A 16,579-nucleotide genomic window follows, 5' to 3' on the forward strand; every position below is an offset into this window, starting at 1 on the left:
AGCAGTTGCCATTCAAATTCTATATAGGAGTTATGGTCACGTTCGATGTTCTTGTAAATGATTTTGTGCTCTACTACTGTTGAAACCCTCTGGATGGTCTACAACAGGTGATTGAGCTGAAATATGATTTTTTTTTTTTTTTTGGATGATGCGATCCAAGCTGGTTGTTGCAGTATACTCTGTCTAGCCGGTTCAGGAATCAATTGAAAATCCTGAGGTAATTCATTTAAACTCAAATCTTCAGGAAGTTCTTGAATATAATTTTGTGATGTTGATGGTCCAGCTTCTTGATGAGAAGTCGACATGGAAGGTTGATGATCAAAATCTTGAGAAGCAGATTTCATTAAATTCTGCATTTTTTTTTTTATGTTCTATATGTTTTTGAACTTGTTCTTTTGTTGACATGAGAGGCTTCTTTGGTGGCTTTCTGAATCAACGTTAGTGACTGAATAGGAAGTGACATCATTTGCGTCATTTCCATAAGAAAATTTGGATTATATAGTATATTTTTATACTATTATATAGTATTTTTATATAGTAACAATAGGTAGTTTTTTCCACATAATATACCTTTTGATTGTAACTATTTTTTACTGGCACATGACACTTATGTTAGAGCAAATTTAATATCACACTTTTTAATAATAGTAGTGTTTTATTTCATGTGTCACTATGTAATAATTTCATATTTCGCAATTTGTATTTTAGTATGACATCTTTATTAGGTCGCTGAACAGATATACATTCAGTACAGATAGGTAGATTGAAGAAGTTCAAAGTTTAAGCTTCCTAAAGTTTATAATTTTCAGTAATCAAAATATTACAAATGATTAATAGAAATACAGCATGATTTGAAAGGTTACTGTTTTTAAAAAGGTATTGTTTTGCACATTTGGGCAATGCATGGCTTAAGGGAAAACAGTTTTTAAGTGCTTTTATAAACTCACTGCATTTTATAAAATTTATGGGCCAAAAATTCCCCCACATTTCTAATGTGGGGGAATTTTTAATGTTCTTTAAGATGCCTTGCTAGCTTTCTAGATGTCCAGTCATATTTTTGACGAATTCTATCCTTTGATCATAATCCTCTGGATGAAGCTCTTGCATGTAGTAGTTTCGACTTCATTTCTGTTTTCAAAATAATTTTCTGTGAAAAATGATATAAATAATGTTAATGTTATGCAGGTGCTCTCTCTCTCTTCCCCCACCCACCCCCAGGCGTATCTGATGTCTGGGTCTGACGTAGCTACAATATTTGAATCTTTGTTCTCTCACTAATTCCCAGTTTCTCGGTACTTACGAAACAGAAACAAAACAGTGCATGGTATTAAATGGTATAAAATTCTCTAAAATATAACTTCAATAAATATTCAAAATTAGACCAAGAAATTTTAAATAAACTTATTTAATGTAGCAGTATGCGAGCAACATGAAAGCAGAATCATTTAATTATTTTCTTGTGTAAGAGGGCGTTAATGTTATTTCACATTCATTCATTAGAAGAGAAAGGGAATATGTTTATTTCAGTAGCATAGTAAAACTCTTTTGCAACAAATACCATTTTAATGAAAATTTCACTTATAATGGAACTATTTCCAGGTCAATGATGATTTACTTTATGATTAGTGCTTTATAAAAGTCTCATTTGAAATGAAATAGGTCATTTTTTCCTTTTTAAGTGAAAACCCCAAACATGAAATGTATTAAACCTGTATGTATGTATGGGTTGAAGAATACTTTATTTTTATTTTTTTTATTTGGTAGTTGTTGGCGCATCGGCTTCTGTGGCCATAATGCACCTCCCAAGGTTTTTGCAGTACTTTGATCCATCCAAGCCCGAGGCGGGAATCGAACCCACGACCTTTGGGTTGCTAGGCAGGCACTTTACCCACCCGGCTAGCCCGGTCGGCAGAAAGATACTTCAACCCATGCATGGTACTAGAGAAGATACTTGTTGACATTATGCTTGAATTTTTGTAGATGATAATTTTTGGGAAATATATGTAAATGAAGGTTGTTCCAGAGAACAGAAGTAGAAGGGATGCCAGAGGAAGAGTTAGTTCTGTGACTTCGGAGTTGGACAATGAATGGATGATGACTGCTTGTGGTATGTGTTTAGAGAACAATGGAATTACAAATTCCAATTTAGAGGAACAATAGAAAAGATGCATGGTAGAAACTGTCTCTAAGACAGTGGAGAGGTTGTAAGAGACAGGCTATTAATTATCCTGCCTTCCCCCTTTTGAATAATCTAGGCACTTCAGAGAGGTTTTGGGGGCACCACCTCCGGATGTAGAAACAATATGTGAAGTGGCAGGGCAGATTTGAGAGTATGTACAGAGTTAGTAGCTGTTTAGAAGAAAGGTAAGACAGAGTGAAAAAGGAAATCACTTTTTTTTTTTTTTTATGCAGAGGAAGCAACATTTATGATTTGCTTGTGCCAAGACCATTTGGAATTAGATAATCCCCAATAGAGATATGTGATATTATTTGGAAATCTTGGGTGTTATCAAAGAAGAGCAGTAGAAGTAGTACACTCTTTTTTTTTTTTTTTTTTTTTTTTGCAAGATATAATACAGTGCTGAGTTTTAGGATTGAAGTTTTAAGTTTTCTTTGCCCCAATGGAAACTAAGAAAACTTAATTGGTGCAGATAGTTGAAGTTCTGTTTGTGTAGGGCAAGGTTTCACACTGGAAGGTGGAATGTACTGTGCTATCATCAGCAAAAGAGAGGATAAGATTTCCAGTTAGTGAAGGAAGGTCATTAATATACACAGGGTAAAGTGGGAGAAGAAACCAAACCTTGTGGAACACCAGCATTAGTGGAAATATTAGCAGACAGAGCTGACTATCATCACCTGGTGAATAGTCAGAGAGAAAATGGGATAGCCAATTAAAGTCTGCAATCCATAAGATGGAAGCTTGTTTGGAAGACTTATTAGTACTTCAACAACAAAGGATGGAAGCTTGTTCCAGCAATCAACCATGCATCAGCTGAAGGCAAACTTCCACACCTCAATTCTCCAGCCAGCCATCCATCCTAAATTTGAATTTATGCTCCCTCATATGTATAGTTTGAGCAAGAGAAAGAATCCCATCAGCAGTGAGTTTGCTCAATCTGTTCAAACCCTTAAACACCTCAATTAGATGAGCACAAAAGTGCCGAGTCAACAGGTGGTGCAATTTTCAGAACTGAAGCCATTATGACAGTTGTAATAGCACCCTTTTGTTCCCCTCACCAAACTTTTGCCCTTCTCTCTATTTGTTTCAGCTATATATCCTAAATATATATAGCTGGAACAGATAAATGATATTGATGATGATATATCAAGCTTAATGTCCAAGTTTGCAGACGATACGAAGGTTGGCAGGGTTGTTAGGAACACTAATGACAGTACGCTGCTGCTACAGGATCTAGAAAAGTTGAGGAGATGGTCTGAGAGGTGGAAAGCGAAGTTGAACATTGACAAATGTAAAGTGCTACATATGGAAGCAGCAACCCCAGAGTGACGTATCAACTCTGTGGTACTATACTGACATTAGGTATGTTCGGGGTCTGACGGCACCTGGGATTTCTCCCATCTCCGTGTATGTTCTCTGTATCGGACAAGCCAGAGATTTAAAAGTGTGTGGGATATGTACTATGTAGTTTGTTGTGCCCATTGTTCGTCCAGCCTGTTAGCTGCTGGTGCCCCTAGTGAGAGCCGACGTTACTAATACCCGCCACAGGGAGACCGGCTGGGTGTTACCAATATTTGTACTCTGACTGGTCTTGCCACTTACTTTCCTGGGATTTTAGTGGCTAGGACCAAAAAAAAAAAAAATCGAGGTTGATAGTTTTAAAAACCAAATAGGTTCGGGCAAGAATTTTGATGTTCTCTTTTGAAATGTAGGGCTAAATGCTGTGGAAGATGGGGGGGGGGAAGAAATTGGAAATAAGGGGCTGACAGAATAGATGGCCCCTGCACTACAGTGACAGTGGTAGAGAACGAAAAGGACCCGGGGGTAATTGTGCAGGCAGATATGAAGTTCTCTGAGCAGTGCAGACGGGCTGCAAGATTAGCTCATGGTGTCTTGTCAATGATATACAGGAATTTTTCTAGCAGGGATAAGGAGGTGATTATTCCCTTGAGGTGATCAGGCCATGCCTTGAGTACTGTATACAGGTCTGGAGGCCTCATTTCAAGGATGTAGAGCTGCTGGAACGAGTACAGAGAAGGGCAACAAGATTAGTGAATGGAACAAAGGGTTACTCTTACGAAGAAAGGCTTAAGTTTTTCAAATTACAGTGTCTGGAGACTAGGCACTGGTGAGGTGATCTGATAGAAGTGTATAAAGCTTTGAATGGTTTGAGCATGTTCAATGCCGATGGATTCTTCTTCTTGCTCAGAATAATCACCTGAGAGGGCATAAATTCAAATTGAGGAAAGACAGATGTAGGATAGATGTGCAGAAGTTTACCTTTAGCCAGCGGGTAGTTGGTTGGTGGAACAGACTTCCATCCTTTGTTGTGGAAGTTGATAGCCTAAATAAATTTAAGGCTGAGCTGGACAGGTATTTGGAACGAATGGAGGAGTAAAATGGGAGTTTTTTTTTTTTTTGGCTGATGCTGCATAAACTTGCTTTCTTGCATCATATGCCTCTACTAATGCTAATATCCTAAAACAGTTCTTAGTTAAGAAGCACATAAAAACTAAGGCAGTGCATCCATTGGAAAGGGTGGCCTTTCCAATGGATGCACAATGTTGAGTCAGTTTGGTGTGACAAAAACTGTGAAAACAAAAATGAGGTTAGGAGTGTGCTATAGGCCTAATGACTGATCAGTATAATGAAAAACTGTACAGATGTACAGAGTAAGCCAGTAAATCAGAATGTCTTGTAGTAGGGACTTTAACTTTCCAGATATGGATTGGACTCTACAGATTGGTCACACACACACACAGGGGGGGGATGCAGCAGGTGCAAGGCATCCGGGCTGTACATGGGGCCCCTGTATGTTGATAGTTCTTCAAAAACCATTGGACGAAGCCGAACAGAGAACGAATTTCCTCGAATAAAATTTTTGTTTATTTATTTTATTATCTTTATTATTATTATTATTTTTTTTTTTTGTGAAAAGATGTTAGGCTTTTTAATTGTTGAGAAATTTTTTGGGGTCCCAAAAAATTACTTGCACCCAGGTCACTTTATGGATAAGGCCGGGCCTGGTCACACACACATTAGCAAGACTTTTGTGGATTTAGTGGATGATTGTTTTCTACACCAGCATGTTAGAAAGGGAACAAGGAAAAGTGGTGACCCTTCATGCATTAAGATTCTTCAGATAAAAGACTCACTAGGAGGCAGTGGTCACAATGTATTGATGTGGAAATTATTGTCACAGGCAAGGGAATGGGCTTTTGCTTTTACAGCAGTCTCAGACAGTTTTTAAATTCTATGCAGTGGAACCAACTGATGAAGTTACCAACAGCAAATTATAATGGGAAGCATTCAGGAATGTTATCATAGGAGCTACTAAGCTTTATAACCCAACTAAGAGATACAGTTCAATTCATAAACTTAAACTGAATGGCTATTTTGTATCTACATTCACACGAAGGATTTTTTGTCGGTGGGGAGGCCAGAAGTATGCCAAATTCTGGCGGGGAGCTGAATGTGTTTGCGATAACTAAATGGAAAGTGAAAGAGAAATTGTTGAAGCTAATTGTACAAAAGGCACCAGTGGTGGAAGAGATATATCCAGTTTGTCCAGTTTCTCCTTGAATTTATTTAAGCTATCAACTTCCACAATGACAAATGGAAGTTTGTTCCAAAAAGGTAAGCAAACCTTTAGCTATGATTATGAAAGAATCCCTGGATTTGGAGGAGTTCCATATGGACTGAAGATGTGCAAATGCATTTCTAAATTCACAAAGAGGAATCACAGGAATACATGAGTAATTACAGATCTGTTAGCTTAACTTCTGTTACAGGAAAATTATAATGGAGTCACTGTTTAAAGAAATGATGCAGGACAGTCTAGACAGGAATGCAGTTATACTCCAGTAATAGCATGGATTTTTTAAAGGATGATCTTGTGTGACCAATCTGATTGGATACTCTGAAAGAGTAAAAAAGGAATTGGATGCAAAAAATATTTTTGACATCATATACTTAGATTTCAGTAAAGCTTTTAATACTGTTGTACATAAGACTGCTATACAAATTGGAGCAGTGTGTCATTATGGCAAGTTGCTGCTATGGATGCAAGGATAGAGTAGGAGAAGAGACTGGTTATCAATTGCATTGCCGTTCTTGGACTGGTGTTATTACCAGAGCCCCCAGGTTCAGAGTTGGACCTATTTTTGCTTTTTATATTCATCAATGATATTGATGAAGGCATATCAGATTTAATGTCTAAGTTTACAGATGATATGAAGGTCACAGTAATCAGGGAATGCTACTGCAACAAGGTCTAGGCAAATTATTGCCTGATTTGTCTGAATTTATCTCATGGGCTGAAAAATGGAAATTAAAGTTTAATATTTAAAAATGCTATGTACTTCATATTGTGAACAGCAATCCTAAAATAATGTACTAGCTGTGTGGTACTACAGTCAGGACAGTGGAAAATGAAAACAACTTGGAGTAATTGTGCAGTCAGATAAGAAGTTCTCTGAGCAGTGTAAACAGGCAGCCAGTACATAATATAGTGTATAGTTTTACATGTCTTGTGGCTCTGGGTGTCCCCACAAATCTGTGATGGTCTTTTATGATTCTGTAAAGGCCAGAAAAGTGTTAATTATTGTGTAATCTGCATGATGTAGTGTTGGGATGTGTTGATCTGTTGTTCATCTGGTCTCTTTGCTGTTGAGCCCATGGAAGGCCAAGGTCCCACTGGTGTTCATCATTTACCACTTTGGAGTCTCTGGTAGGGCAAATCCTGGCAATGCCTAGGTTAGCCAGAGAAGGCTGCCAGGACAGCCAATTGGGTTTTAACAATGATATATAAGAAATTTTGCCAGCAGGAATAGAGGTAATTTTCCCGTTGTATAAGGCAATGGTTAGGCCACACCTTGAGCACTGCACACAGATCTTGAAGCTTCATTTTAGGAAGGATGTGGATCTGTTGGAACAAAGAACAACAAGATTGGTGAGAGGAGCAAAAGTGTGGTCTTACTAGGAAAGGCTTCAGTTTTGCAAATTGCATTGTCTGGAGATTATATGCCTGAAAGAAGGTCTGATTGAGGTGTTTATGGCTTCAAATGGATTGAGTAAACTCAATGCTGAAGGAACCTTTTCCTGTTGCTCAGACTACACATATGAGGGGACATAAATTCAAATTGAGGAAGGATGGTTGCAGGTCAGATGTGCAGAAATTTGTCTTTAGCTGGAGGATGGGTGATTGTTGGAACAAACTTCCATCTGGTGTTGTAAAGGGGTAGTTTGAATAAATCCAAAGAGCTAGATGAGCTGTTAGAGGGGGATGGACAGGTGATAATGGGAAGTTTTTTTTTTTTTTTTTTTGCTGATGTTGTGATGTTGTATAAGCTTGCTTTCTTGCATCATATCCCACTTCTGCTACATGATCTGAAGTCCCCCTGAACATTGCAATGAATTGCAGAAGTTCCCATCCACAATTTTTGGCAGCCCTTTTATGCTGCTCCTCACTTACTATCGTTGATAAGAAAAAATCTTCTGTGACCAGGTAATATAAGTAAAAGCATCAACAGCAGTAAGTGAACAGGTCCAATATTGTAGTATAAATACTTTTGATATTTTAACAAAGTCTGAGGTTTGATTAGCATTAGTAGAGGCATATGATGTAAGAAAGCAAGCTTATACAGCATCAGCCAAAAAAAAAAAAAAAACTTCCTATTTCACCTCGCCATTTGCTCCAAAAGTTTGTCCAGTTTCTCCTTGAATTTATTTAAGCTATCAACTTCCACAATGACAAATGGAAGTTTGTTCCAACAATCAACCACCCATTGGCTAAAGGCAATTTCTGCACATTCATTCTACAACTGTCTTTCCTCAATTTGAATTTATGCCCCCTTGGGTGTGTAGTCAGAGCAAGAGGACGATTTGCATCAGCATTGAGCTTGCTCAAACCATTTCAAGGCTTTATACACCTCAATCAGATCACCTTGCAGGTGTCTGAACTATAACTGCAATCTTGTCTAGTTGATCCTGCAACGTTTCTTTAACCAATGACTCCATTATTTTACCTGCAACAGAAGTTAAACTAGCAGGTCTGTAGTTACTCATGTCACCCTTTGATTTCCCTTTCTGAATTGGTGATACATTTGCACATTTCCAGTCCATGGGGACCTTCCCTTAATCCAGGGATGCTTTCATAATTATGGCAAAGGGTTTGCATACTTTCTTTCTTGTCTCCTTCAACATAACTGGATAGATCCTATCCACCTTTGGGTGCTTTTCTTATGTTTAGCTTCAGCAATTTCTGCTCCACTTTTCTCTCAGTTATTACAAAATCATTTAGCTCCCTGTTAGAGTTTGATAAGCTTCAGGCCTCCACCTCTCTACAGAATTCCTCCATGTGTGAATGTAAATGCAAACTACTCATTCAATTTGTCAGCTATCTGAGCAGGATCATCAACAGTCAAACCATCAATATCAAGTGGACCAATCTGATTCATTCCCATCTTTCTAGAGTTTACATAAGTAAAGAAGCCTTTGCTGTTCTTCTTTGCATCCTTTGCCAAAGATTTCTTTCTGCCTTTGCTTGCCTAACCTCCTTTGTGACTTGATTACATAGCTTATACCTAACATAGTCTTCTGTGTTGCCTGATAATTTATATGCATCCCATGCATTTTTCTTTTCTGCCACAAATCTCATTAGTTCATCTGTTATCCATGTAGGCAAAAATCTTGAGCAGTATTTCTTACTTTTTTATGAAAAGCCTAATAACTTCCAAGATTACTTCCTTGACTTCCCATTTAGAATTTGCTGTGTAACATCATCAGTTGGTCCAACTGTATAGAACTCAGAAACTGTCTGAGGCCAGTCTAGTCACCTTTACAAAAAACAAAAACCCTTAAAGTTACATCTTTAAGTATATCTCACATCAGTACACTATGATTGCTACCTAGTGGTTCCTTTATCTGCAGATTCTTACTGCAAGAATAATCACTGCTGATAATCAGATCAAGAGTATTACTCCCTCTGGTTGCCTCTTGAACATGCTGCTCTAGAAACAATCATCCAATAAATCCACAAAAGTCTTGCTAGTGTGCAAGTGACCAATCCGTAAGTTCCAGTCAATATCTGGGAAGTTAAAATTCCCCCATTATAAGACATTCTGATTTACTGGCCCACTATTTCTCTGTTCAGTTGTTCGTCGTACTCATCAGAGTCGTTTGGTCTATAACACACTCCTACTCTCAATTTTGCTTTCCCAGTGCTTATGTCACACCAAACTGACTCAACATTGCACTGTCCACCCATGTAAACTGGATGCACTGCCTCAGATTTTGTGTTTCTTAACAGCATAACCCCTCCTTTCCTATCCTGTTTATCTTTTCTGTACACATTGTAACCCCCAAATTCCAATTCTGCATTCCTTATATCTGTGCGACACCACGTCTCTGATAACCCAACAATATCTGCCTTTGACGTCTTGACCAGCATTTCAAATTCATCAAATTTATTTACTATACTCCTAGGATTGGTGTACATGCAAGTATACATGCACCTTTTCTTACTCTTAGTTACCCTAACACAGCCCATGTATTTACTTGTTCAATGATGACTCTCAGCAGTCCTTGAAATATACAGCACCTTGCTTTTCTGGTTGCTGCTCATTCCATTAGGAGTAGTGAAAATTCACTGTCAACTCTGCTTGCGGTTACTGTTATCTATTAGTCTCCGAATTCCCTACAAGCTAGCAGTTTTCCAAACCCACCCAACACTGCCTTGATATCATCAGCAATTATACCTGCACCCTTTCTATTTAAGTGTATCCCATCCCTGTAGAAGCAGTCTCACCTGTTAACAAGCAGAGACAACACTGAGAAAAATAATTCCACCTCATGAGCCTTGCACATTCTCTCCAGGGCTGAATTGATTGATAAGGCTCTCATCATATACTCCTTCCTATTGTGTCTGGGCAGAATTGCAGACACTTTCAAATTCAACCCTAACTCGTGATATTTTTTTTCCAACATCGATGTGTACTTGTTAAGCAAGTCCACAGATATCCTGCACTTAATGTCATTAGTGGCAATGTATACAACAACATCGGCTTTTGTGCCCTTAAAAGATATCTGCTTTACAACATCATCAACTTTTTCTCCTGGCAGACATGCCCTATTGCTTTTTATTGCAGACTTGTGAAATTTTATATGAAGTATTTTTCACTCAGGACTATAATTTGTTTCTCTTATGGGGAAGTGTAGAATTTTAACAATCTGTATTGCACTACTAAAAGGTCTTGGTATAATGCTCATGCTTATAGTGCTATTTTCTTCTTGTACCATGATCATTCCTACAAGGTATGATGCATGTTTTATCATATATGGCACTCCTGTTTGAAACACTTGTGCACAGGTTTCACTTTCATGTTAACCACTGCCTCATAAACATTGGTATAAAAAAAAAAATAATAATAAAAAATCAATGTTATCTCAAAATATTGAAGAAACATGAAAAAATATTCCCCCAAAACATAATTCCACTTATAAGTTTTCCTAGTAATAGCACTCTTTGGGGACTAGTCTCGTTGAAAGCACTGTAATGGGAGCTTAATGTACAGTCATTTCTGCTATAACGCAGTGCATGTTTCCATAAAAATCGCATTATAGCATTTCGCACATTAAAAACAACTGGGTTTATGGGAAAAATAGGGATAGGGGCAAAGCACCCAAAAAAATGTTCAGTATGGTAAGTAAAACATTAAAAAAAAGTTAGAAACCCAATAAAATTGCTAACATAGGTTTAAACATCGTAAATTTCTAATAAATAAATATTACAGTAAATATAGCACTGTAATATATATATATATATATATATATATATATATACACTCATTTTCCCGTTCACTGACATTTGTTTATTTTTTTTTTGGATTGAAAAATTTAAAACTAAAAAGCAATCAATAATGACTAATACGGTACGCACAAGTTGCACGTTAGATATGGAGTAACAAGTTTACGAAACGTAAAAAATAGGAATGAAGAGAAGATTCTGAAATTTTATTTGTGTTTTATATGATTGAAGATTTCATGGAAGGGAAACACATTTCACCATAATAAAGTAAAACCCACAGAATTCCAGCTATCGGTATTATCACAAATTCAATAAGATTGAGTTTACTGCCCACAGATTGCACTAACAGAAAAGCCCAATAAACCGGGAACTGCAGATTGTTTTTACTGTTTTATGGTAGTGACCTCCAGTAATGTACTCCTCTGCTCACGCTGTCACACCTCACGAAATTTCTGTTCAAACTGAAAAATGTGAGCTCCTGAAAACATGAGTTGACCTACAAAATCCCCCCCCCCCCCATACTTCTCCTTCAACCCATTCACGGTACTAAGTACTATAGGTTTTGATACCTTTTGTGTTTGGGGTTTTCATAAAAAAAAAAAAAAAAAAAAAAAATCTTGTGAATACAGTGTATGACAACAGTGTCTCTCTGACCAATACAACTACAGTAAATGGGAAATATAGCTCTCACACATTTGATATTTATTTTTTAAGTTTCGTAAACTTGTATGTATTGCTTCACAGGTCGCTATGTTTAGTTTGGTGCTGGGTTTTTCATTCACCTGATGTTACTTGCAGATGAAATTGTGCATGAGCTAACACGAAAATCGCGTTATACCCACATTGTTCCGTACAGTCGCGTTGGAACAAATTTGCATTGCCAAAATGCATGTTATAGTGGAACTGTTATGCAAGTTGAGTATGTAAAAAGTGACATATGGGCAAGTGATACATCATTCCATGGCTAACTCATTAGACTAATTTTCCTACCATATACATGCAAACTGGCCTAATATGCTCACAGTTTGCAGATACTGTTTTTCTTTATGGCTTCAATGTATACCCTTTAAGCAACTCAACAAAGTAAGTCAGCAACATGAAAGAAGGCATATAAATTGGGTGGGTATTTCACAACATCAAAATTACTGTGCACCTTTGATCTCTTGTTAAATATTATGTAATCATGAAGTTTTTCATTATATGGATAATAAATGAATTTCTTTTAATATTTTCAGGTGTGTTTTTCCACCATGACATTTGTATGACATCAACTAATATTGAACATCAATGGAAGGTGAGCTGGTGGCTGAGTGTCCTGACAAGAATAATGTGTACTCAGACTGTGAAACACAAAATTTAAATTTTTTACCTGCAATTGCAGAACTTTCCATTAATAAAGCATCAGAAGTAGTTCTGTCTTCAGATACCTCCTCTAGTCTAGCACACAGTTCATTGCCTTTTGTGATTTTAGCAGAAGGAAGTGCCATAAGTGATACTGTTCCGCTTTCTGGAGTAACAGAGACGGGACTTGATTTAATTAAAGTACTTAACTATTCATCACATAATAAGGACTGTGATAGTTTACCACAATATAAGGTTACGGTTCCTTTAAACTGTTCAAGTACTATTGAAAGTATCAGTCCACAAAAGGAAAGCGAGTTCATTGTTGAGGAAGCAGTAGGGAATGAATTTGATAAAGAGTTGAAATCAAACCAGTTTTGTAACTTATATAATCAGTATTCTTTAACAATTTTAAAAAATGGATTTCAGTTATTTAAAAATGATAAGCAATACATACAAGCAGGAGTTTTTCAAAATAAACAAAATTCAGAAATCAGAAACAGTTGTGTCGCAAGGATTAACAGTAGAGATAAAATTAAGAATTGTCAGTCTAAGGTAAAAATCAAAAAGTCAAAAAACAATTCTGCACCTAAAAAACTTCAAAAAGCAGGAAATTTGTTAGGATGTTTAAAATGTAAATCATTTTTTAAAATCAGGAAAGGAACGAAGTGTAAATACAGTCTTATGAAATCCTTTTATTGTCATTTACTTTTAGAAAATGGTACTTTAGAAAAGTTTTTAACTTCCAATCATGAAAGGGACCACACATATTCACCTGTTAAAATATGTTGTGCAGTTGATTTGGAATTTATTAAGCATATAAAAGATGCACACAGTGAATTAAATGAAAAAATTTTTATAGACCAAACTGCTGAAAAGTTTTCTTGTAATAAATGTATTAGGATCTTTAATCACATCGCCAAAATACAGCGTTCCTTAAACTGTTCTAAATCAAACAGTAGCCATGATGATTTTGCAGAACAGTGCCAAACTAGTCAGTGCAAGAAAAAAATATGTCCAATTTGCAAAAAATTATGTAAGCATAGTTCTACATTAAAGAAGCATCTAAAAACACATCAGAATAGTCGGTTTATTTGTAATGAATGTGGAAAAGGCTGTCGTAGTCATGCTGGACTGGCATCCCATATGACCCAACATAATTCTTCAGACATTAAATATACCTGCCCACTGTGTCAAAAAGATTGCCACTCTAATGATTACCTACGACTCCATTTTCGACAGAAGCATCCCATAGGCCCACCAATTGTTTATAGCTGTAAAGAATGTGGAAAAGAATACAAATGGGGACAAAGTCTGAAAGCGCACCTGGCTGTAAATCATGGAAAGGATAATGGTAAGTTAGTATATATACATATATGCAGTTTGATTATTCCATTGGTTTTTCTTTTTTGTGTGTGTGTGTAGTATAATGGTCTGTAAAGATTGACTTGATAATTTGATAATTTCAAATTCAGTGAAATGCAGTCACATATTAGAATAGTTCCCATATTATTGTTGTTATTATTATTATCTCTCTATACATTAAGAGTTTTCCTCCTGGTGATATTTATTTGACCTTGAGAATGCTACGTGGTGGGGTAGCCAATGGGAGAACAGGGATGCGTGTCACCTGGTACAAGTGGGCGGCACAATTATGTTACTACAAATGCACAGGTAAATAATTACATAGGTCATGTTATGATTAAATATGGATAAGTGCGTTTCAACAGGTGTCTGGAATCCATTGTTTGATTTTTTTAACGTAGTAATTAACACAATGCTGCTACCTAGATTGGCAATCACCAGTTCTGAGAGAAAATGACACAGTCAGGAGTCTGCATGGACGTATAGAGAGAAACATGCCGAAAGGTTATGAACTAATCAGAGAATAAGTTCAGTGACGATGGAGCAAATGGAAAATCAACACGAGAGGGAAGCGGGTATCTAATATGGACAAAGAACAGGCCAAAACACAGCGAACCGTTGAATGGCTTAGATGTAACTTAAGATCTTCAAGATCCTGATAACAAAGAAACCACTGAAGTATTATATTGCGATTTAGGTGATATGGTAGGTGAATGTCAACGTTGCAGCGGATTATCGAATCCAGCAACAACGAAAATTCTTTGCAATATTCTCCTGAATACATCAATGGGCTGACCCTTTCTGGACTTCCACCTCAAGATCTACAGTTGAAAGAGGGCTGTTCAGTGATGCTTATCTGGAATCTATGCATATTAGACAGGTTGAGTAATGAAACCCACTTGTATCATAAGGTGGATATAACAAACGATTCTCCATTTTGAGATCCTCACTGGCGACAAGAAATGAGACATCGTTCATATTCCTCGGATCACCTTAGACATGAGAGTGGACGTGGATATGTCTTTCGGTCTGAAGATACTCCAGTTCCCTGTCAGAGTAGTGTTTGCAATGACGATAAATAGGTCACAGGGACAGACTTTTGACTATGTCTGATTGTTTGTGGTCGATTCCAAAGATTTCATATTCAGTCACAGACAACTATATGTAACTCTTTTGAGATTCACAAGCAAGGCTGGTATATGCATACGATGGGCCGACAAAGGACCTAAACATATAAAGAATACTGTATTCGAAGATGCATTATGAATTGAGATTATATCTGTTTTGTAACAATAAAAATTCTCTCTTAGTTCTAAAGTTTTCTTCCTTAAATCCCTTGATTCCAACTTCCTTGAACTAAAGTGATGTATATAGATTAAAAGACCTCAGCCAAAGACCATGCAAAAGAAGCGAGTGTGGGGGTTGGTGAGCGAAGCCCACTAGTTATTATTAGTAATAGTAGTGGCATATTAAGCAAGAAAGCCTTGTTAGGTGAGTCAGAAAATTTGTAACTTGGGGAGAATTCACAGAATAACAGATTAACAGTATCTGCAGGCAGAGGTGAAAGTGATTCTTGCACTGCTTCTATTGGAATGAGCAGCAGCCTGGAAAGTGAGGTGCTCGGGATTTCAAGGAGTGCTGGGAGTAATCGTGGAAATATGTAGTCTGTGTTAGGGTAACTAAGAGTAAGAACAGGTGCATGTATACTTGCATGTATACTTGCATGTACACCAATGCTAGGAGTACAGAAAATAAATTTGATGAATTTGAGGTGCTAGTCAAGGCATCAAAGGCAGATATTGTTGTGATATCAGAGATGTGGTATCACACAAATATAAGGAATGCAGAATTGGAATTTGGGGAGTACAACATATACAGAAAAGATAAAACAGGATAGGAAGGGAGGAGGTGTTATGCTGTTAGTTAAGAAGCACATAAAATCTAAGGAAATGCACCCAGTTGGCATGGGTGGACAGTGATGTCCAGTCAGTTTTTTGTGACAAAAACACTGGGAAAGCAAAATTGAGAGTAGGAGTGTGATATAGACCAAATGACTCTGATGAGTACGACGAACAACTGTACAGAGAAATAGTGGGCTAGTAAATCAGATTGTCTTATAATGGGGGATTTTAACTTCCCAGATATAGACTGGAACTTGTGGGTTGGTCACTCGCACACTAGCAAGACTTTTGTGGATTAATTGGATGATTGTTTCTAGAGCAGCATGTTCGAGAGTGAGTAATACTCTTGATCTGATTATCAGCAGAGATTATTCATGCACTAAGAATTTGAAGAGAAAGGAACCAATAGGTGGTAGTAATCATAGTGTATTGATGTGGGATTTTCTCAAAGATGTAACTACTATAAGGGGTAAAGGGAAGGGTTTTTGCTTTCGTAGAGGTGACAGAGGTTTTTCGTAGAGGTTTTTGCTTTCGTAGAGTGGGCTCAGACAGTTTTCAAATTCTTTACAGTGGTAACAACTGATGATGTTACTAACAGCAAATTCTAAATGGGAAGCATTGAAGGAAATACTCTTGGAAGCTACTAGGCTTTTTGTTCCAACTAAGCAATACTGTTCAACATTTAGGCCTAAATGGATATCAGATGAACTAACGAGATTCATGGTAGAGAAGAAAAATGCATGGGATGCATATAAATTATCAGAAGACAGAAGCCATGGTAGATATAAGCTAGTCTGTAATCAAGTCACAAAGTAGGTTAGTTAAGCGAAGGCAGAATACGAGAAATCTTTGGCAAAGGGTGCAAAGTGAAACAGCAAAGACTTCTTTACTTATGTAAACTCTAGAAGGAATAGGATGAATCAGCTTGATGCACTTGATATTGATGGTTTAATTGTTGACGATTCTGTTCAGGTAGCTGACAAACTG

The 16,579-nt window shown here is 37.1% G+C and overlaps 1 protein-coding gene across 1 annotated transcript in view; it reads right to left on the bottom strand.

Moving 5' to 3' along the window:
• Nucleotides 1-1,067: 1,067 nt before the first annotated feature.
• Nucleotides 1,068-16,579, bottom strand: part of LOC150088096 (NADH-cytochrome b5 reductase-like) — a 190,621-nt gene continuing 175,109 nt past the window's right edge. The window contains exon 8 of the mRNA XM_090370016.1: nt 1,068-1,128. Coding sequence (XP_090226142.1) covers nt 1,068-1,128 — 61 coding nt within the window. The remainder of the gene's footprint in view (nt 1,129-16,579) is intronic.

The sequence above is a fragment of the Mastigoproctus giganteus genome, chromosome 3 (genome assembly GCF_048544385.1).
Source record: "Mastigoproctus giganteus isolate SK-2022 chromosome 3, ASM4854438v1, whole genome shotgun sequence".
NCBI lineage: Eukaryota > Metazoa > Arthropoda > Arachnida > Uropygi > Thelyphonidae > Mastigoproctus > Mastigoproctus giganteus.